We start from the raw sequence: 24,498 nt of genomic DNA on the forward strand, positions 1-24,498 counted from the left end.
CTGGCAGCTTTATAGATTATATTTGTTTTTTTTATTTGTTTCTTTAAAGTTAAGTTTCAAACATGAATTAGTTGCACTTTTCTATTTCCTCTCACTTTGATTTTCTAAATTTTTAATGTAGAACTAAAGCTTAACAAGGCAACCCCATCCCTTTAGCAGGGAAGATCTGTACCCCCAAAGATGCCCCAGTAGCCCCCCATCTTCTTTTCTGCTGATTCCCTGCACATGCTTTGTGCTGCTGTCACTTACTGAGCTTAGGGGCTGACAATATACTGTTTATAAACAAAACAAAATGTATGTTACACAGCTAAGAAATTTACATAAGCATTATGTGGCAGCATAGAAAAATATGTATATGTGCAATAGCGGGTGCTAGGAAGGTATCTGTTTCTGCCTACCCCTAGCCTAGGCTCTGTTGTCCCCACTGCTGTCACTAGTCACCACTAGTGATGAGCGAATTTTTTCGCCAGGCATGGATTCGCAGAAAATTCCTGCATTTCGCCATTGGCGAATTGTTTCGTGAAACTTTTGTGAAAATTCACAGCGGGAAAATCCATCGCACAGAGTTTTCTTGGTCTCACGTCAAATTAGGACACATAAAAATTGGACGCGGCTGTGTCAAAATGGGTGAGGTTGCATAAAAATGGGCGCGATCGCGTTAAAGTGCGGGCGACAAAAAAATAGCCACGCCGACAAAAATAGATGCAGGTGACATAAAAATAGCCGCGGGCGAAAAAAAAAATGCACAACAAATGCGTTTCGCTAATTTTTTGCCGTTTCGTGAATTTTATGGCGAAGCGAAATGAGACAGATTTGCTCATCACTAGTCACCATGCTCTCCACCCCCCCCCTACCATGATACTATGAGCACATCCATGCACGTGCGGTGAAGGGGGCAGCTGGGTTGCCTAGGACACCCGGTTGGCTTGGCCTGCCCCCAGCTTCTATGATGAAGGTAACCTAACTTTCTGCTGATATTATCATGATTAAGAATTACCCCTTAGCAGCCCCTAACTGGTATAGAACTGCTGACACATTTTTCAGCAAAGGAAAATGCGAGCAACTCACGCAACTTTTAGTTGCTGCTCTGTGACAGACATTAGGGAACATGCTTACGGGATGAAGATTCTGCTTCAGCTTCTAAAGAATTGTATCATGATGGTTATATAATTATGACATTATAAAGAAAGCTATCTGTGCTGTTCAGTGTAAAAATAAAACTGGGTAAAATGAATAGACTGCACAAAATAAAAAATATTTGCAATATTTGCAATTTGCAAAAATGTAATCTGTAAAGGCTGGAGTGAGCAGATGTCTAACATAATAGCCTGAACACTACTTCCTCCTTTGCAGCTCTCTTAGTTAGTCAGTGACTTTAGGGGGGAGGCACATGGGACATAACTGTTCAGTTAGCTTGTGAGCAGCAGGTCAGATTCAAATGTAAACTAACTGAACAGTTATGTCCCATGTGCCCCGCCCCCTCAAATCAATGATTGATTACTCCAGTCTTTGTATATTACATTTTTGCCTAACTAACTATATTGAAAACATTTTTATTTTGTGCAGCCTATTTTACCCAGTTTCATTTTTACACTGAAGTGCTCCTTTAAGACTTGCTAGAACCAAAACTGTTGAGAGAAAATCTATTGCATTTAAGATGCCAATGTACATTTTAAGTAAATAATTGATTCCAACACTACTTACTATATACTTAATAAGTAATATCTATAATAGTGAATAGACAAAGACAAGAGGTCCTCTGCAATCACCAATTATCAATATATACAAGACATTAAGACATTCTGAGGACTGAGTTTTACCAGCAACTTGCTTTCCAAGGTTAAAACTCCCAAATGGTTGCCCTTTACTTGGCACTACTGGGATCACCTGACTGTAGCTGGGAATGATGGGAGCTTGGAGACAACTCATTGTGACTCGTTTGGGCAGAGATTCGATTTGGAACTCATTTTGGGTGATTAAGAATGATGGGAGCTACAATAAGGAGCTGGCCACTGCTCCTGTATAAATATAGCAAAAAAGAGAGTTGTGCTCATCACTAATAATAATAATGAAAGTGTACACATATATACATTTTACTATGGCAACTCCTAGCAAGCTATTACATTTCATGGACTGGTATTGGGCAACAGTACTGTAGAGTTAGCTGAAATCTGTGTGCAGAATGCCCCATACACAAGTAAATGCTAAAGAAATCACATTTAAAGGCCTCCCTATGTCTCATACAATTCAGTCTCTAAAAAATCTTAGCTTACTCTGTACTCAAAAGAAGCAAAGTTTGCTAAATGGCTAGTCTAGTATTTACAGCTGCCAATCATCAGGTAGCAATTACTGGTCACCTATGATAAAGCAACATCTTATTGGTTTCTATGCGACACTGCACGTTTTATTACATTGGGGGGATTAAGCCCTTTATGAACCTTGGAGCTCTGCAGTTATGCATGGGGTTTATTTTAAATATAACTGTATAATTAACTGCTCTGTACAGCGCTGGATTTCTAATCCGGGTGCCCCGAGGCCACCCCCGTTGGTCTCGCACATGCGCAAGACAAAGTTGGGGGGTGGCATGCCGCCCACCAAATTTGTGCCGCCCTAGGCCCAAGCCTTTGTGGCCTCTACACAAATCCGGGCCTGGCTCTGTATCTCTATTTCCTGGTACAAACTCCTGATAAAATTGGCCACATGTAACCAGGAACTGCCACCTGATGATTGGCATTTCACAACATTCACAACAGTCCCTATCATTTTTACATCCACTGACTGTGGCCAATTTTATTAGGCTTCTCAGTGGACTGCAAATTTATTTTTACTTTGCTTGTAGGGACAGGAGTTTCCTTAATTTCAGATTTTGCAAAAAAAAAAAAAAGACAAACTACACCTGGGCGCCATTGCTCTTTACACAGCATTTTGTGCCACTTTTCATGCCAGAAATATACTGACCACAGAATTTGTTTCATTGGCTTCAATCAGTTACACAAGCTCTAGACCAGAGTGAGGTAAAATATTAGTGTAAAGTTCTTTGTTGGTCTGGGGTAAAGAACAAAATACACACCATTATAAATACAATGAATTAGCTCCTTTGTAATGGATTCTTTCTGTGATTATAATGCATGTAAGTAATTCACGCATATGGGTAACAATGGAGCTCTATAAATAAGCTGTTTAGTTTACTACTGTCTTTCAGTGTAAAACATTTTATACATTCTCATAAAAATGCAAAGTCCCCTTATCTCTCAGAGAAATCTGGTTTATTGTGAAAAGTTTATCACTTATATATAATGAGGGTCAGTGCAAAGCAGTCAGCAGCCTTTGCAGAGAACTAACATTTATGTCTAGGTTACACAGTCTAAGTATTTTTCCAGGTATGTGGAAGCACACTTGGCAGTATGAAAAATGCATTACAATTCACAGAGCCTGACGAGCACCTCTTGCCATGAAATGGTTACTGAACTGTATTACATTACTCTGTAATTTGTGAGCAATACCATTTACTGGGTGCCATATGAATAGAAGCTGGTAACAGCTAGGGGAAAAAAAAAAAAAATATATATATATATATATATATATATATATATACACACGCACACACCACACACACAATTATTTTCATTTTTTCATGTAGAGATTTAGATTACTTTGTTACTAGCAGTTCATTCCTTAAGTAGTCATCTCAAAGATAATAATTTGTAAATATTTTCATTATCTTCTTTCAATAAAATTCCCATATTCCGTTTAGCTAAAGGTGCAGTTTATATGCTGAGCGCTCAGTTGGATTCAGAAACATCTTGCCTTTCCAATGATAGTTTTACCTTTTCTTCATGCTCCTGGCAGTCAACTCTGTTCCACTCCATCAACTCCCAGGAACATAAGAGAGAAAAGATAAGGGTCTGTTTTACTATCACAGCACTCATCCTGATTCCTTTCTACAACATCTGTTTGCATTCACATTTTAAGCATTCCTACCTACCATTTGCTAAAGAGTCTTTTAAAATTAGAAAAAGCAATGCCAATGTCCCCAGATTTTTAATTCAAATATTTTTTTCCAGTGATTGTAGTGATCATTATATTGATAGAAACAATCTTATTATTATTAGATTGCAAGCTGCACTGGGGCAGGGACTCATAAGCCTGATGTATAATCTCTGTTCAGTGCTGCAGAATAATTTAGTGCTATAATAACCAATTATAAAGAACAACTCCTAACAGTGTGTTATGGTTTTTTATTTATTAACACTTTCCTGTCTCTTTTTCTTAATTTCCCACCAAGTACTCAAGGCAGGGCACACAAAGGTAATTTAGCATCAAGTTATCGTGTTTCCAGTTGACCCGATTCATGTTGCGAAGGTATCCTGGCAGACCCATGTGTTATTACTGGAATGCTCAGTAGCTGTGAACACAACAGAACCCAAGATGTTGGCTGCTTATGCTTAAAGAAAAAAAATAACTAAAATATTAGGTAATCAGAATATCCCTAATAAACAAAATAACCAACCTAACCACTGCATATTGCAGTTGAATAATTATTGGAAAATGTCTTTCTATGCCATTCTGAATAACTGCTCAAGTCAAAATCAACCTAAAATAAAAGGAGAAAAGCCAATATAATCAGGGGAAAATAATGAATGAATAATTACAATTTTAAAAAGATTCTTTTCAAACATTGAAAATAGCAAATCAGTCCTACAGACTATGTTTAGGAAATAGGAGCAGACATCTGGCTCTAAGAAACATAGTATAGCTTTATGCTATGACCTTATGGTCAAACGCAGTGCTAAGTCAGTGAAACAGGTAACAAAGCCAAAAATTGGTATAGAATTTCAGAATCAGTTATACACCTCACTCACACCAATGACTGTTTTCTATTGTAGCAAGAAATTTCATATTATTATAGGGGATCAGGAAGTGCCACTCTAAACTGCATAAAGCCACAATCAAGAATACCTGACCTAATGTGAAATTTCCATAAATAATGTAGTACTGTGTGTTTGGATTCAGTTTTTATAGCCATTATCTTTCCAAGCGTCTCTTAATAATTTACCTTATTTATTGCATTAAGAACAAAATTACTACTTTGTTTTATACCTGACAATTTCTTGATCAGCTAAATTATTGTGCTCCTGTCGGCAGGTGTAAATCGTTTAAGGTTTAATGGTTAAAGCAGCTCATATATTTTTATTAGTTTACCACTCTTCAGCACATTGTGTTGTTTATGGCTTTTTACTTGTTAGAAATGCTAGTGTTGTCCCAGGTCCCCTCCTGCAAAGACCTCTTCCCAGCTTCATTCTGAGAATTCTCTACTGAAATCATTGTTCACTTGGCTCCCTTTTTTTGTTTTCCAATAGCTTTACAGGCCCTTTTGTAAGAAAATGAGCCCTTTTTTTGCAATTAATAAAAATGATCATAAGGATATTCTACATTACATTATAATTTATGGTAATTTACATACCATGATATGGCTACTTTGCTGATGGTTCAGCTTTCTATGGACCTGGGATTATTCATCATTATTGAGGGTGTGCATGTTTATAATGTGTATGCTGTTCAAATCAGGTTGAGCATTTTAAAAAAATAATCTAGTCTCCAGAATGTCAAGTTATTATTAGGCTGATGCCACACGTGGCGTTTTTACGCTGCGTATTTTTTAATTCTCTCGGCGGCTGAAAAACGCCTGATATCATCATCCATAGAAATAGCTTGAAAAGACGCAAAGCAAACCACACAATGCGGAAAATGCCTTAGCACGGATTTTTCAAGCGTAGGCCCGAAATACGCCAGTACTTGCAAAGCAATCTATTCCTATGTATACGCAAAGGCAGCTGCCAGACCTAGCGGAAATACGCAGTGTTTTTTGCTATTTCGCACTATTAGCACCATGGCAACGGGATTTGCTTACGTCACCAGTACTAGGCTTGTGCGGCGTTTTTAGGCCAAGAAAATACGCAGCGTAAAAACGCCTCGTGTGGCATCAGCCTTAAAGGCAATGACTTCAGTAAGCCTGAGCTAACAGACTGCCCCTTGTGACTGTGATGACATTCAGGTTATATGAGCATCATCAACGTTATGTCAGCCCTCCCTATAGTGATGAGTAAATCTCTCCTCAATTTTTTCGCAGCAACTTTTATTCACATTACATTTTATTCATCCATACATTTAAGTCTATGAGCATGTAAAAAAAAAAAAGGGAAAATTTCCATAAGAATGCATTGACATTAGCAGGACCATGAAAAAATGGAGAAAACCATAAAGTCTGGGTTCATACATTTGGAGGTTTGACTGTACTTATAAGTGAGATAGAAAGCAAAAGAAAAGAAGAGCTATTGTACTGGAATGGTGGAAAGTACCAGAATATAGAAAGATGTCTTGGAAGAATGAAGAGAGGATTATCAAAATGCATATGCAAATGAATAGACTTGCATAGTGAGCAATTCAAATAAATGATTAGTTGAGTATTATGACAGGTTGAAACTTAAAAGCTATAACTTGTTCAGGAAGGCTAGGACAGGTGGTATTATACTGTCAAAGATTTTTGACAGTCTGCCTCACAAAAGGGTATAGTGACAGCAGTGGCAATGTAAACATTGCATAAATAGAAACAGACAATAGCAATAAGGTTGCCAAAAATGACTGAGGTGCGCTACAAGTCATCAAGTGCAAAGGAGTGTTCAAAAGCTGCATTAGTAATACAAATAGATAGAAAGCTGGGTTCTGAAATAAGCAGTGTGGTCAAGAAAGCCAATTAGATGTTCTTTTTATTGAGGAGGCAATGATATATTAGACTTTGTAAAGTAAAACCTATATTATATGGCTACACAAAAAACGAATTATGAGATACATCTATCAAGTAATATACAAAGGGAGTAATGTTAATGGAAAAATACTTGCAGAGCGAAAATGTATTCTTATATGCAAACAATTTTTACTTTGTAGACAAACTATGGAGAACTAAATTACAGAACGACCCCATATCGGGCATTCTGGATAACAGGCCCCATACCTGTTTATATATTTATCCAATTAAAATGAAAGCAGCTGCTTTTTAGAATGTGTAATGACACCTTTGTTATTTTAACTTTTTCTGATCACCTTGCAAAGTAATTCTGCAGCATTTTATCAAAGGTGGCAAGTTGCTATAACATTTTACAATGCTGTACAGGGTATGAGCATGAATTTTACATGAAAAGGCTTATTGCATAACTTGAAAAAAGTTACATTACGCCCTAAGATTTAGTCTAAAAACAAACTTGTCTTGGCCTAGTTTCCCTTTGCAGTAGCACTATGCCATTACAGAGAATGCATTTGGATTCTGCAAGGTGTCAAGACTCTTAGTACTTTTACGTTCACACTTAATGCGTAAGACATTTTCTTTTTCCTCATGGAATCTGACCTTTACTGCCAAGCATAAAATCCAGCCATTTTCACATTTTATTACTGTTAAAATATTTAAGTGAAAGAGATGCATGCAATGCAATTCTCGTGTACCTGGATGCGAGCAAGGCAGATGGAAACTTTCCTTTTGCCGCTATGCATATATTGTTTACCCATAGTGGTACAAATATTTAGAGGTTTCCTCAAAACGTTTATCTAGTTTGAAGCTAGGTATGTGGTGAATAATATGCAATGCAAAGCTAAAATATATATGTTATTAAATCAAGTATCCCCTTTAATTAACCCTCTCTGTGCTGCAGCTGGCTTTGGATAATGTTTTTGCATTTGTTTACATGTTCATGGACACTATAAGTAAATCAAAGCCACCTGCAGCTTGGTTGCCATAGATTATGTGAGATTATGTGTATGTTAATGGGTTAAAATGCTCAAGGATCAGAGAACCTTCATCAGAACATCATGTGTACTTTATCTTGGCATATTATTATTGTTAATGCTTAATTTCAGATACTTATTGTACTGTGTAATAATACTTTGCCACATCAAAGTCTGTAATATGGTACAGATATGGGACCTGTTATCCAGAATGCTCAGGACCTGGGGTTTTCCAGATAACAGATCTTTTAGTAATTTGGATCTTCATACCTAACCCCCATATGCAATAAAAGGCACTAAGTTTGCCCAGGAGCAGTAACCTATAGCAACCAATCAGCAGGTAGCATTTAGTGGTCACCTGTTTAAAAGCAAACATATTGTTTGCCATGGGTTACTGCTCCTGGGCAAACTTAGTGTCTTTTATTACATATGGGTGTAACTCTCCTAAAAATCATGTAAACATTAACTAAACTCAATAGAACTAATCCTTATTGGAGGCAACCCAATCCTATCTTAGTTGGGAACAAATACAAGGTACTTGTTTGTATGGGAGATGAGCATTCCATAATTTAGAACTTTCTGGATAATGGGTTTTCAGATAACAGATCCATGCCTGTATATAGATAGATGGATAAACAGATAGATGCGTGTATTTATTTTATATATGTTATTACATAGATATGTAGGCTGGATGAGTCAAAGCTGAATCATGCATCATCTGCCTATGCACAGATGCTTGAAAATTATTTTTTTCACTACATTTATATATAAACATTAAAGTGGTAATAAAAATACACACTCTCAGCAAATAATATATCTTCTTTATGGATACCTCAACAGTTACATGTTCCACTTGAAAATCAATATATCCACAGGAGGTTAGGATTGTGACAGTTGTGCATTCCAGGAGTGGGAAAACTTTTTAGTTTTTAGAGATCAGCTGGTGACCACACACTTGTGACATTATTTAACTGTGGAAACTTTTCCAAAAAGTAGGTAATCTGTCTTCAGACTCTAGGACAACTGCTGGTTTTTGTAAAAAGGGGGATGCCCTTTTAGATATAACTACGCATATACCCTTTTTATATAATGTCATGATTAAGCTAATTCAGACGCACGCGACTTGGTGTGGCTGTCTAGAGGGTCACCTGCTCAGTCTCACACACCTTGCATACAGGTCAGACTAGCGTCACAGCACCCCAAAGACCAACCAACACTCACAAACTCATACACAACTTGCTGTCACCACTCATACTTCTTACACTGGCGATAAGAGATGCCAAGCACACTGGTAGAGAAAGGGTTTATGTAAGGAACTGACGCACACACTCTCCTTTCCAGCAGTCAAAGGGTTAATCAGCATACAGCATGCAGAGGGCTAAGGCACACAACACAGTTACACACTCGGAGGTTAGGTACGCTTTAGAGCATCAACGACAAACGTATTAAATTTTATATTTAATGTTATAAAAGGTATAACAGTGCATATATAAAACAAGATGTTACAAAAAGGACATACAGTAAAATAAGTACAAACAGTTTTGTAAAATAAAAGGGAAAAACATAGTCCTATATAAGTCCTATACTGTACCAAGCAAAGTCCTTCTAGTCCTGGAAGCAAGGGGAAACCATGGGATGAACCTCCAATCAAAACTGGTCCTTCCAGTAAATTACATTACATTAACATTTATCCAAGTGTAGTCAGAAGAGCTGACTATTTATCCTAGTTTGCAGGGGCATCAGGTAACTGGACACTCCCCCCCCCCCCTCAGTAATGGAAGGGGTGTCACCATAACTCCTTGTGGAAACATAATAGAAAGATGAAATTAAATTCATCAGTTCTCAATGATCCCACCGGTCCCAAACAGATTAAACATGACTACTGTGTGACCTGCCCCTGCCCAGATATTCATATCTGACAAGCAGAATGCCCAAAGGCAATCATGTTTGGACTCGTATGACAGGCCATATTAAATTAAATATATACTCGGGTTTTGGTACCTCTAGTATAAATGGTATGGGTTCTGGGACAATAAATGTGTGTGAGTTTGGGTTATGGTGTGACCTCCACATCACCAATGTCCCAATGTGAACTCTAATTCACCCCCATGTGGGCTTTCACTCCCCCACATGGCATGGCTCTTATAAGCCAGGGATTAGAAATGGACATCCCAGGTTGTGAGACCTTTACACATGGCAGGTTCCAGACCCTAGTGACCAGAGGCCTGTTAAATATCTGTTTCTGGCACATTAGGGAAGATTATTGGGATACCTTGGCCTGCTTTATTAACCCTTACAGGCCTATATCACAACACCACATTAACCTCCTCAGGATTTGGGGTCCATTAACTGCTACTACTGTATTATACACTTATGAACTCTCATGTGTGCACATTTTCGAAAATGCTACAGTTCTTATAACTAGAACAGTGTTACAGCACTATATTTGTTTTGGGAGAAACACCATAGGCAAGTAGATAGTAGAGTAGAGATAGTAGAGTTGCTATTTCTATAAAAAATGACTAAATCAGTTTTTGGAGGCACTTATGGTAGGAGATAATAGGTGTAAAGGAGAGAAAGGGAGAATCATGGTGGAAGTGCATACAACCCAAAGTGCTAGAGAGAACTGCAGGATGAAACTAACTCCGTTAGACACAGAGGATGATGAGAGCAGAACTGTATATAAGGCCTAGCACAGAGTTGCCCAAACACTAAAAAGGCATGAATCTACAGTTATCAACAGAAAGATAGATATCTTTGTATTAACCTATACCAGTACTATAAAATGAAAGAAGCATGCCTTACAAAAGCAGTAACAAATCAAAACACACTAATACCATAAAGGATCATTCCAGTACTACACTAGCAAGTACATAAAAAGGTATGCCTGTACTGTATGTATCATAAGTTAATAAACCAGTCATTACTAGGTTTTTCTTAGATGTCGGTGATATCTTGATAAAAGGAACAATAATAAAACACATCGCCAGCGTGCCTATCTAATGACCAAGAAACACAGATCATGCAGATGTACCCAAGTGACTGCAGTACTGCAAATATCCCTGAGTCTCTCGGGACCAGGATCATATCCTGCTAAATAGACCATACTTTAATGCAATAAACATTGCTTGAGTTACATCTGATTTAGCCCTCTCAATAAATCAAACTCAGAAATGTGCAAACATTTTATTTTTTTATAAGTTTCATTTGTAGCTGTTGTAGTTACAGCTGTTGGTCTGGATACTGTAATTACAATTTGTAATCATTTCAGCTTTAAACTAGTTTAAGGCTGTGATAGAGAAGACACTGGACCTAAAGGCCTAAGCTGCAAAAGTAGCAGGCATTCACAGCTATTGCAAACATTATGGAATGGGGCCTGGCAGGGATTCCATTTTCCACTTTAAACAAATCTTTCTTTACGCCACTGTTTGAAGCTGCTATAACTTAAGGTCCTGGACCTGCTTGGCAATTTGGCAGTTTAATTAAATGTAAAACATAGTTCAGTGTGTTTGAATTCAAGTTTTATTACTGTATGGTATATTGTATATTAGGCTTTGGCCAAATAGTCTTAGCAGTTCTCTGCTACACAAGAAGGAAGTTCTCCATTTGTTATAATAAATCATTATATATTTCTCTCATGTTACAGGTCATCCAAACTACTTTATCTAACTTCATTTTGGACAGTTTCCTGAGACCAATAATAGCAAATTTACAGTGTGACTTAACACAATTGTAAACAAATAAGGGTAAAACACTAAAAAGGGCACGTATTGTTCAAAAAAGCAAGTGTATTTTTTCACAATATGCATGCAATCAACCAACAATATAACGTTATATTAGAATCCCAGTATAACTAAGAAGGCAGCAAGTAACTGTGTAACACAGTGTCCCTGAATTCACAATTTAATAACGGGTTCACACATTTGACCAATAGCATGCACAGCTGAAGCCAGAGATGGGTTGGCTATATTGGGAAAAGGATCCAAATGGCACAAGACAGAGCCTGCCAGTATTTAAGCCCCCAAGTGCAGTTGAGGAAAAGGGGGCTCTGGTGGGGGTCTAGGGTCTAGGGTTTTAACCAGGCTTTCGTTTGGGCTAAATTGTTAGCTTTACACATCATGTTAACTGGTTAACTGCAGATTCTAAAGTCAAGTGTCTTAAAAAGATTAACTACATACTTTACCTTTTCTTCTCTTCATGAATCCTTGTGACTGATACAGAAGTCTTTTTGCTGACAATAAGAATATTTTTACACGTTAATCATAGTGGATGCAGTATTTTTTCATAAACAAAGATCAAATTTTAGCTAGGCTTTGCGGCAAAAACCGTTTCTGCTGCCTTTATTACCTGAATCCATCTTTTAACATCTGACTTAATGTCACGTTATGAACAGATTCAAGCATTTCACAGAACATGTTGGGTTTTTTTTCTCTAGTCTCTGCCTTTTTATATATAAACAAAGCAGTTGCATATTGTATATTTGCATCATTACTTAAATTATTCTCATTTAGGGTTTTTCCCATAAAGCTTGACATTTAATAATCACTAGATCACATAAAAATAAAATAAAAAAAAATATCTCCTGGAAACCTGACTATGGCACTCAGCATTCTTTATTTTTAAATTTACAAAGTACATTTAACTGTTTTACTGCCAGTCAGTTCCCCTATGTCATTAAATGCCAGGCAATTTATTAACATTTTGCACTCTGTGTCTTTAGCAGACGTTAATAAACTTTTAGTTCATGAAGGATAACATTAACTTTCTAAATCAGTCTGAATTTGTGGCTAATTCCACTTCTAAATAGCTAAAATAATAATATGAATAATATATCTATATAAATAAATTATAAACATAGTTTTATATGCATGAAAACACAACACATTTTGAAAACCCCATATCCCTGATTATGCCAGTAGCAAACATGCAGGACTTTTATGGATGCTCTATATACTTGTATTAATCAAAACACACCAAAGTATAAAACTCTCTCTCTTCTTATATACGTATATATATCTGTGGCAACAATGCACAATGTCACACATAAAGGAGAAAAAAAGGTAAAAACTAAGTAAGCTTTATCAGAAAAGTCTAAGTAAAATACAGCCATAAGCACTCACAGAAATGCTGCACTGACTTCTCTGCCAAAAGATTTGTTGTCTTTTTCCTGTGCCAGAGACACGTAGCTCCCTTCTCTCTCCCCTCTCCTGCACCCCCCTCCCTCAAGAATGCTAAGAACTCACTCCCCCCCTTAGGAATGTGGATCTGAGCCAATCAGCAGGAAGCTTCCTCATAGTCGAACTGAGCATGTACACCAGTCTGGGTCTCGGTGCAGGAGCATAGCATTATGGGAACTTTCTTTACAAAGATCAGCCGTTTTTTTTTCTTCCTGTGAGGGTTCTGATCATCTGAATGGGAGAAATGTGGGGAGACTTAAGGGCACTATTGAGAGAACTGAAGGCATGCCTGCAGCTTGAGATTAACTCTTTATTAGCCTTTCCTTCTCCCATAAGGGCTCATTTACATCCGCAAGCGCAGTATGTAAATTGCAGTCTGTACAGTCAGTTGGGTCTATAACTGCTTTCACTAAAGGTACTTGAATCAAAATGCACTTTTTACACTGAACTTTGAACTTTGTATAGTTGAACTTTGTGCCGCTCAGTCTTTACTGTGTTCTTAATCAGGAGCTGATGAACCTAATGATGCAGGGGAGCCCTGGAGCTACCCCCTCCTGACCAGGCAGTAGCTCCAGGGTTTCCTCGCCTCCCTGCAGCAAAAGGCACAGCGCACTTGCACTTAAAGAATCAGGCTCAGGTGTCATTCACACTGAACACCAGAAATAATGTCAGGCATCCATTCTAGCAAATGTACACAACAGCAGTAGGAGCAGTGCAATTGTGTCAAGAGAATTGCCTGTTTGTGTCCACAATAATGTTGCAATACTGGGGAAAAAACATAGCAATTGTGCTCAAAATTGCACTTTGCAAACTGTCAAGGTAAATATGCCCTACAGAGCACTGCATAACTTGCTGGTGCTATATAAATAAATTATAACAATTTACCAATATTCAGCTGTTTTCACCAAAAGTGAATCTAAATAAAATGGTGTTTTTTTTGTTGACACCTGAAGTGATATCTGCCCCAGTCCTCTGGATCTCCCCTTACACTTGCAGCATGAAAAAAACTGCCTGTTCATTCTATAGATTTCTTTTGGAATTCTCACTGCCTCATCAGTGCAAATGCAACTGCCCCCTCACTGTTTATTCCCTGTATACAGCTAGCACACTCAGCTATAGCACACAAAGCTGGCACATTTCAACGTTCTTGGGAGAGACCTGGTGCAAAACAACTGAAGGTCAACTCCGAAGTCAAAAGTAAGCTGTTATGAGCAAAAAGCCTTGGCTTTTGAGCCAATTTTCCTTGATGAGGAGCCAACGGAGGCTGAGCAGTCCCAATATATAACTTTGTTTGGAAGTGCAAGAAATATCTCAGCCAAGTTAATACTAATCAGCAAACCTCACCATCAACAACTACAGCCATAATAATCTCTTAAACTCGTCCTCTTCCTTTTCTTGAAAGATTTCCTCCTGGACATTCCCAGATCACTTTTTATGGGACAGGATTAGTATTAATAAAGATACTTACATTACATACAGCTGGACTGTTATTTTCTGACAAAGCACTGCCTTTATTGGAGATATGTTTAGGTCATGCCTCTTTGACACAAGATACGTGAGAGCATTGCCTCTGCTGAGCCTGCCAGCAAGGTGCTAATAAATACTCTATTGAATTCTATCTATGGGCTCCTGGCAGGAAATTGAAAAGCATAGCACACTCATTCTAAGCTTATTAAGGATGGTACTGTCCAAAACATACCCTTAAAAGGGGTGGATCACATTTGATTTAACTTTTAGTGTCATAGAATGTCCTATTCCTAGCAACTTTGCCTTTGGTCTTTATTATTTAATTTTTATCGTTTTTGAATTATATGCCTTCATTTTCAACATCTTTCCAGCTCTAAAAAACAATTGCCTTGTGAGCTTACAATTATATTATCATTCTATTCATTCCCTCTCCTATTTCTATTCCAGCCTCTCCTTCAAACCACTGCCTGGTTGCTAAGGTAAACAAGACCCTAGCAACCAGATAGCTACTGAAATTCTAAACAATTGCAAATTGTCTCAGAATATTAATGTCTGGATCATACTAAGAGTTAATTTAAAGGTGAACAAGCTCTTTGAATTGTGTCTCAAGTTCTCTATGTGTTCTAATATTTCCTTTGATGATGAGAAACTTATGGATTTAGGGGGTACTGATCTTTCTGCAAAGAAATAAATCCCACCAATAAGTTCGGTTGCAACATTAATGGACACCTATCTATCATCCCCCATCAGAGGTTTAGGCTGATAGAACCCACAAAAAAAATACTATTTTGCCTAAATAAATTCTCTAAGTGAGTGCTATACTCTCCTCACTGAGAGGCATCTCCAGCCATTTGGCTGACCATGTTGCAACCCTAAGCATTTGAGTCCCAGTCTGCTCATTTAGGCTGTCAGACCAGGCGTATGGCGTATATTTTCAGCAAGCTGAAAAACGCTTGTGGAAAATACCACCATATGCCTCCTACCTGTGCCTGCACCTGAATGAATGGAATACGCTCGGGTGCAGGCACATGTAGCCGAAATACACATAAAACGAGACTTTGAATTCTCTTTGCGTTTTTATGCGGATATCTACATAGCTACATGTGCCTTCACCCAAGCGTATTCCATTCATTTGGGTGCAGGCACAGGTTGGAGGCGTATGGTGGTATTTTCCACAAGCGTTTTTCAGCTTGCCGAAAATATACGCCATACGCCTGGTCTGACATTAGCCTTATGTGCATTGTATATGGTGTCACACACACGTGCATAATGAGCAAGCCAAAAGATTCACTCATTACATGCATGCACGTCAACATGGTTGCCTGAACCGGGAGCTATTGATGTGGGAGGCATATTGATCACCACAGTAATACTTCAAAATAGTATACTTTCCTACAGAGTATGGGGTTGTATTAGGGCTTTATAGTCATCCTTTTCTAAAGTAGGAAGCACTAGTTATAATGATCTTATTGTAAAACACCACTTCTAAAAAGAATATGAAGCCAAGTGCATGTGTCATACCGGCAGATCAGAGAGGCAATATCCTACACTGGAAACAGTACAACTACCCTATGTACTGGAACAGACTGTTGAACAATAGTTACAGTGTTTTTTTTTCCCTTGATATTTCTAAAATTATTTCTATAGCAATCCTGCAACAGAAATGTGCCAGTATTTGGGAAGAAACGGATCATTTCAAAAATCACCCTATATTTGAATAATTTATACCCTAGTGAATCTAAGTCTACAAATGTAACAAGCTGTTAGGGAATGAAGTGCACTTATTACGCTGTTAAAAGCATTTCTGTCATTTTGTATTATCAGCTGTTTAATGACTATGTTTTCATAACATTAAAAATGAATTAATATCTCCTTTGCTGAGCAGTTTGCTCAAAACAGTGTCAGACACAAAATATGTTATTTTAGGCAGCAGACTGAGGCAAACAAAAGTGGTTTTTTTTATTCATTCCGTATTGGCAATAAACATAAACACATCAGCAACTAACTTTGCCAGTGTGGCATGAATTATCCCCTTTATGGCACTAATAATTTAATGCCAAGTGTCATCATTTATTCAAGCGCAATTACTAGTATTGAAATGCATACAATAACAATTTAATATAAAAGTTATATATTTAAATAATTTAAGCAGGGGGGTGACAAAGCTTTTTGTATATTGTGTCCTATTTTTAAAACATCCACAAGAACTAAAGTGAATGTCAACTTTATCTGATTAAAATAAAGGGATAATTAGCAGAAACTTTGTATTCAAAACACGCTTTTATGACCGGAGCACAGTTTAATTTCAAAATAAATGTATTATAGTTTAAGATGCTTTTTCTGCCGCGCTGGTTTAATTTCTGTCAGGCTACATTAACTTTGCTTACAAATGCAAAATCATTACAAGCTGTTTGTAACACTGGTGCAGTGTGATGACGTTACATATCCATAATTATTATGAAAAAATGCATAATTTTTAGAGTTTCAGAAAAATGAGACATTAAACGAATGCTTATGGTCTTTATTATTAATAATAAAAATAATTATATTGGCTAAAATGTTTTTACAACCACTCAGTGGAAAAGAATATTAAAGGAGAATGAAAGGCTTAGCTGAAATGTAGAATCCCTAGCCAGCCATCCCTCCCTACAATTAAACCACATAAGTTTGCCCCTAAAGACCTTCCCTTTTACCTTGTACTGTACATACAGATAAAGCAGAATAGCAAGGACCTTCTGTTTTAAAGGACAAGGAAACCATTGGCACCTGTTATGCCTTTACTTACCATACGCAGGTGTCCTTAGGACAGATTCTCTGCGCATGTGTGAGTCTAGGGTGCAGATTTACTAAAACTTGTGTTTTCTTTATTTATATTGTGGTATGGTGACAAAAAGGTCCCCGGTTTCCTGGGGAAAAGTGATTGACAACAGGTATGTTGGGCCACGGATTCTCAGACATTTTTACTGAGGTGAGACCAGCAGTGTTTGGGGCATAGAAACACTTTGTTTCTCTGCAGTTTTTTAAATTGTTGATCCGGGGCTGGTCTTACTGGGAATCCGCAAGAGCAGGGTGGGTGGATTCCCAAATCCATAGGCCAGGTTTTTCAGGAGGCCCTAGGCCTATTTGTAGTACACCTGAAGCTGTGCAGGGAGCTGATGAGCCTGTGTGTGTGAGAGAGAGACACGCTGCTGGATTTGCTCAGCTTCAGGAGAAAGAGAAGCATTTATTTTAGTTAGCCAGGAGGCTTGATATTTCTGTTCAAACTGTTGTTTTATACCCCCTGCGAGGGGAAACTTCTGCAGCCGCTGAAAAATAAACGCGGGCAGGAAGCCCTTACACCAGTCTTGGGGGCTGATTTACTAACCCACGAATCCGACCCGAATTGGAAAAGTTCCGACTTGAAAACGAATATTTTGCGACTTTTTCGTATGTTTTGCGATTTTTTCGGATTCTGTACGAATTTTTCGGATCCAATACGATTTTTGCGTAAAAACGCGAGTTTTTCGTATCCATTACGAAAGTTGCGTAAAAAGTTGCGCATTTTGCGTAGCGTTAAAACTTACGCGAAAAGTTGCGCATTTTTCGTAGCGTTAAAACTTAACGCTACGAAAAATGCGCAACTTTTCGCGTAAGTTTTAACGCTACGCAAAATGCGCAACTTTTTACGCAACTTTCGTAATGGATAGGAAAACTCGCGTTTTTACGCAAAAATCGTATTGGATCCGAAAAATTCGTAAAGAATCCGAAAAAATCGCAAAACATACGAAAAAATCGCAAAGTACCGATCATTACGAAAAAAACGCAATCGGACTCCATTCGACCCGTTCGTGGGTAAGTAAATCAGCCCCTTGGTGTGTGAAGTTGCCTCATTTGCAGCCTACCAGCGAGTGAACCCCCACAATATTTGTTTGAAACCATGAAAAAACTCATTTCCACAAATGGCATTTATCAAAAGATCTGAACTGAAAAAGCACAAATGAAAAAAATTTGCGGAAAGGCCACGAAACTGTGACTTTTTTGACTTGTTGCACAATAACCATGACTTCTTTCACACAAAAGCGTCAAAGAGCTTGAAAACCTCTAAAACCACAAAGCAAAGAAAGATCTTCCAATTGTAAAAGGGACATCTGCCATTGACTTCTAATGATCTAATGATCTCGGTTAAAGACGAAGTATGTTCGGATTAGGAATTGTCGCAGTTCTGTTGCATAATAGATCTTGGAAAAGTCACAACTTTTTTTCTGGAACTTTTTCGGGTTTCCAGCAACATAAAGCCCAACCTCAAAAGGTTGCAGTTTAGTTAATGCCCACTCACATCTGAACAGTCTGAAAAGGTAACTGTGCTGCTGTGTTAGATGAACAATTCACTTCAAGTGTAGAAGGGAGTAACATGTTCTATATTTTCTGGACCTGGCTGCTTATTTAATTCTTTTGGGATGCTGAGTAAGCTACTTGCCCAGAACAGAAAGGTGTTCTAACCTCTTCTCCTCCCATTCTTCCTAAGTTAAAGAGACAGACACAGAACATGGTCAATCAGATTCTAACAGCAGCAAGAATAGCTACAGTATAGCCACCAAATGCAAATCTAAATTCTAAAATCTAAATTCTTAGAAACCTGGTGTATGTGAAGCTTTTTCAACCTCAAATATACCTTTATATTTTGGCATGCCATATTTGATTTATTGTTCTTTGTTCTTTACCTTTCTCTGTATTTGTTTATTGCTCAACATCCTTTCAGAATTACATTACTATGATGTATGTTTCTAGAAAACACTCAATAAAAAAAATTAGATTCACTGGGGAGTGCCTAAAATATTGGCACCCCCCAGTGAAATGCAGTTTCCTTGTACTTTAAGGTGTTTTGTAGGTGATAGAAAACATGGTAAAACAAACATACGATTAGCAGATCTTCATTTCTGGCCTGGAATCAGTGCAGCACAAATCAAGCCTCCTAGAGCCAAATCTTTTATACTTAGTGCTACTGTGCATGAATTTTTATAGTGAAGATAAAGTAAGTTTCCATCACACAGAGGATAACTATGCTATAATGTTCTGAATAAATTTTTGTTCACAGATGATGCAGTTTTGTCACTTGTACTTGTGTCCAATGCCATTTAAACTTTAGATACAGTTCAGCATCTAAACAGCTTTAGTTATTTAGTTGAAAAATTATACTGTATATTTGGCATTTCCTTATTTTCTTACCATAGACTTACGACAAACTACAATTTGTTTTTTTTATTGGAGATCCATTTTAAAACTGAAGAAACTAATCTGGAATACGATTTGCAGAATATTAACTAGAACAAAAACTTATGACATTTCCAACAGCACACATCATCTTAATTGATTTTATTCCTACTGCACGCTGGGTCTAAAGGATTTTCTTCAACTACAATCTGGGGTTTGTTTGAGAGCTTTCTGTATCCAATAAAACAAAGATCACTAAATCTCTTCTTGTGGTTTATGACCATATGTCACAACTTTGAATAGAAAATTCAAATCTTTTATAGCTTTTAGATAATCTTTAGCTGTTTAGAAATAATTCCCATTTATGCTAGGTCTTTTGTCATCAAAAACAAAAAGATTTGCTCTGAACACATCCACATATGTATTGGAAATGAAACAACAGCCAGTGCACTTGTGCTTGTGATGAACATAGTTACCCTTTTATCCTTATGGAAAATGCCACCAAAATAAGAATTTGTACCTCCATTTTATCAATGCCTAAAGCAACTATTTAGCGATACACGTCATGAAAATGTATAGAAAATTCTAGTTGGATTAAGTACATACCATCTTTTTACTGTTTATGGATGTATTTTGCCCACTCACACCGGAAGATTTGCTCCAGGGAGTTCAGGTTAGTTGAGGGACACAAACAGTGGTATAGATTCTCAACTGAATTGACATTGGAGCTTTTAGGACATTTACCTTTTTGTTCTTGATCACTTTTGGAAGGGAACATCTGAGCTGAGTGCATTATTGTTTTAAAAGGAAATTGTAATTTTCTAAGCAAAGTTACAGTATACATTGAATACAAATTGTCATTGGTTTAAAAGTTATTTTTAGCTGGTAATAAATATAGTAGTATTATTTACATTTTTTATTTTCTGCCCTTGAGGACTTTTGAAACAATGCAGTACAAGAGAGAGTTTCAAGAGAGAAATTCAGTAGTAAAGGGACAGGCAAATATTGCATTTAATGCCAAATACCTTGATAAATACATTTAAAACCACTAATATAATCAGTGCTGGATTTATCCACTGGGCGCCCAGAAACAACCCCCCAGGATCATGTGCATCCATTTATCCCTTACACAGAGCACTGGGGACAGGACATGCAGAAATCTTGAGTGCACCTAGACCCCAGTGCTCCATATGTGAGCGAAGTTCCAGTGCAGCTGGGCGGCATGCCACCCCTAAATTTGTGCCACCTTGGCCTTTGTGGCCTTGCGACAAATCCTGGCCTGATTATAATATAGGCTTACCCAGCCCTCTAAATGCCGCAATGTATGATTTCCTACAACATGGCAATGTCATGGGGAATTATTCAGTGTAGTATTAGCAGTGCTGGTATATAAAAAGATAAAGTTAACTAGCCACCTTCCCCTGTGCCCATGCAAGGACATATATAATATATATAAATATTAATGACATATATATATTACAGCAACATAGCACCACACTCAGCAGGAACTATCAAAGTGATTTATTTGAATCAAACATTTCCATCACAATATGATCTTCCTCAGGGAAATATATACAGGTGTGGGATCCATTAACCAGAAAGCTCAGAATTAGGGGAAGGTCATCTCCCACCGAATAATTTTTAATCAAATAATGCTAAGTTTTGATTCCAACAAAGATATACAGAATCCTTATTGCTGGCAAAAAAAATCCCATTTGGTTTATTTAATGTTTAAATAATTTTCAAGTAGGAAAAATCCCAGCTCTTGAACATAACTTTATATATTATTTTTTTTGGTGGGGGGGCTGGTGAGGCCAGTGTTGACAAACTCAACTAACTCTATATACATACAATAAGCATCCTATGAGCAGAGAGTATATAGGGTGCCATAGGGTTAAATCCCCTACTAGATAGGAAAATCCCTTACTGGTATTATCTCCCTCTAATTTTTAAAGGAAGTCCTGGTGCCTTTGACCTGATTAGTATAGTGCTTCCTATTGGTGCAGGATGGTTATGATTACTTCCTGTGATTTTGTTTTTATAGGCACAACAAATCACTTCAGCAATTCAGGCCTTTTCACCTGTGACTCCTACTGTTGCTGGTGGAAAGGCATTTTGGAGTGGTTAGTCAGCCGCGGTAGCGACAAACGTGCACCATGGGGCATTAGCTTAAAGGGCAATTTCACCTTCATTAGCACAACTGTAATAACACATGAAACAAAACCCCCAGAAATCTTTTTTAAACTTTACATAACCTGCCAAATTTTGTGAAATGGGAGTGGTATTTAGGAGGTGTGGTCACAACATGAGCGTGGCCAAAACGTTCACTGTGATATGCGCAGCATTTCTTTTTGTCTCTCTTTACATTTTTCAAGTGTTTGGAGGTATGGAGACCCGTTGAAGAGCAGCTCCAGTGTAGAAGTTACTCTCTCTAAGGTGATACTACCGGTTAGTGTAGGGATCATATTGGAAAGAGATTCAGGTTAGTGGTTTCCCTGGAGGTGATCCAGGTTCACTAAAGGTCAGAGTTAAAGTGGAATCCTGCCAAGGCTGTCTCCAAAAAAGTGGCAGTATGATATGATCTGCACTCGACTACTGCTATTACCATTTTACCACCATTGCCACGTAAGTATTGCATGATGTATTTGCTTAATAAACATTTTATTTGTTCAAGACACTCTGGCATCCAAAATCAGTTGTATTCAAGACTTGCTGCTTTGGTAATATAGTGTTTTCTGTACAATGTGACATCGGTGCTAATACAGTACATTGTTCTTGCTTAAATTTGGGACAAAATAAAAATATATCACTGATATTTCAAGCACATTTTAAAATCCTGTGTTTAACTGCTCTATATAGCTATCAGTAATCTCAAGGTTTGTATGATGCTTGTGTTGCTGAAGTACTTAATAATTCTCAGATTTCTTCTATTTTCAGATATTTCAGAAAACTGTATGTGAGGCAATAGTACACAGATTAGATGAAGCCGTTCCTTGGATTGACATGAAACATTATGAGACACAGCTCTTGGAGGAAGCAAGCTTTCATTACGAGTGCAAGGATGACTTCTGAACCTTGCCTTGTGAAAGAGCGTCTTGATTTAGGAGAGAGGCAGGCAAACTTGTTACCATGGAAAGTCACTTGTGATTTATCTGTGGAAGGTCCTTACCATCTGTATATATTTATGGTCAAGCTAAAGAAAACACTAGTATGATGTACTAAGGACTAATTAAGGTTGTGAAAAGGGTTTAATTAAACCTAAAAGACATTTTTAAAAAATTAAATAACTAAATACAATGTTTGGCTTATGTTAATCGTATTTAGGAATGCTACAGCCCATAGTTATTAACAACAAGTGACACAATCTGCACTTTGTCAGGACAGCAAAAAATAACTGTAATTGAAAATTAAAAATGGAGACTAGGTCCTTCCTAAAGCATGACTCAAACTGAAACAGGATACACCAAACAAAAGCTGAACGGCAGTGTTAAACAAGAAGATTCATTGGAAGCCATTCTGCATAATTCTCCCTCTTTTAAAACTTAATCAAGCACAAGCAGGAATTGTCACCCTTGGGTAAGAACGGTCCAAAAGTCTGTTACTTTCTTAAGCAGAGCTTTTGTATTTGAGAAAACAATTTTTGCAGAGTTTACACTTAAAGGACATGTAAACCTCACACACAAAAATGTAATCAGTAAACAGCCTCTTCGAAATCTTTCAATACCTGCCACACTGATTGTCCAGAGGTTAATGGTAAGGCTGCAACATCATCTTAATCACTTAGATTTGCTTCTCCTCCTGTAACCCACTCGGCCCCCTCCCTCAGGAATTTGATTTGACTTCTGGCTTGTGGGCATGCTCAGTTGTTCTAAACTCAGATTACTAAACACACCCCCCAGTCTAGCAACCAGTAAAGAGGTGGCATTGCTGGTTCCCATAGAAACTCGGCTCTAGCTGTCTGCTTCGATTTTTTTCTCTCAACCTCCTCTCCTGAGCTCAGCACAAACAAAGCAGAACTTTTATCAGAGACAGTTGTGCCTGTGTGAGCCTGTATTCTTGTGTGTGTGTGTGTGTGTGTGTGTGTGTGTGTGTGTGTGTGTGTAGGCTGTTTGCAGATTTAAATGTATCTGATTATGTATCAGAGGAAAAATGGCCACCAGGTGAAAGCTGCTATTTGGTTTAGGAAAATGTGATGGTGCTGGCAAATGGAGGGGATATACAGTATGCTGTACAAATAATGCCATTTGGGTGGGGAAACATGCTCAACTGATATACATTGTAGGAAAATGTAGGCTTTACATGTCCTTTAAGTACATTTTTTGTAAAATCCACCTTAGTTATGCCATACTTGGCTGTATGATACTTAAACTATAGCCAAAAAATAAAGCATTTTATATGGTAAAGCATTTTTCTAACTTGAGAAATTGTTTCAAAAACCTATATTATTTATACAGAAAGCATTCAGACTGCCTTGAGATCATACTCCTCACAGAACCTTTTTTTAAGCAGGATAATGACATGCTATATGCGCCACCAGCCTCAATAAATCAGAATCTGTCATTGAATCCATATTGGATTGACCTTTTCCTAGTATCAGATGGATCACATTTAATTTTCAACACTCTTTATCATTTCAGTGCACTTGTATAACTTTCATTAAAATCTCGTCACCCCACCCCCCTTCAGGTTTCAAATGCATTGTTTGCATAATGGAATGATTTCCTTTTAGTTTACCTTAAGAGTAATATAATGGCATTAATGATATATAGCAGCCTTGGGGGTTAAGAGATGCTATTTTATAAAATAATTAAAAGAAAAAGATAAACATTAAAAAAAGGCTTTTACATGCGGAAATGTGGAAAGCTGAAGAATAGATGACAAAGTTGTA

At 37.5% G+C, this 24,498-nt stretch overlaps 1 protein-coding gene across 3 annotated transcripts in view; it reads right to left on the reverse strand.

The window, feature by feature from the left end:
- gpc6 (glypican 6) overlaps positions 1–24,498 on the reverse strand; it is a 574,948-nt gene that overhangs the window by 462,485 nt on the left and 87,965 nt on the right. Inside the window, exons 2-3 of one of the 3 annotated variants that reach the window (XM_031897065.1) lie at positions 11,960–12,007; positions 3,828–3,872 (exon numbers count right to left, since the gene is read on the reverse strand). The exons of 1 other annotated variant lie outside the window; for it this stretch is intronic. Coding sequence is in view for 1 of the 2 variants with exons in the window: in XM_012957513.3 (XP_012812967.2) it covers positions 11,960–12,007 (48 nt within the window). In the remaining variant the exon portion in view is untranslated. The remainder of the gene's footprint in view (positions 1–3,827; positions 3,873–11,959; positions 12,008–24,498) is intronic. One more of the 3 variants, XM_012957513.3, reaches the window with a different exon arrangement.

Source organism: Xenopus tropicalis, chromosome 2 (assembly GCF_000004195.4).
Source record: "Xenopus tropicalis strain Nigerian chromosome 2, UCB_Xtro_10.0, whole genome shotgun sequence".
In the NCBI taxonomy this organism is placed as follows: domain Eukaryota; kingdom Metazoa; phylum Chordata; class Amphibia; order Anura; family Pipidae; genus Xenopus; species Xenopus tropicalis.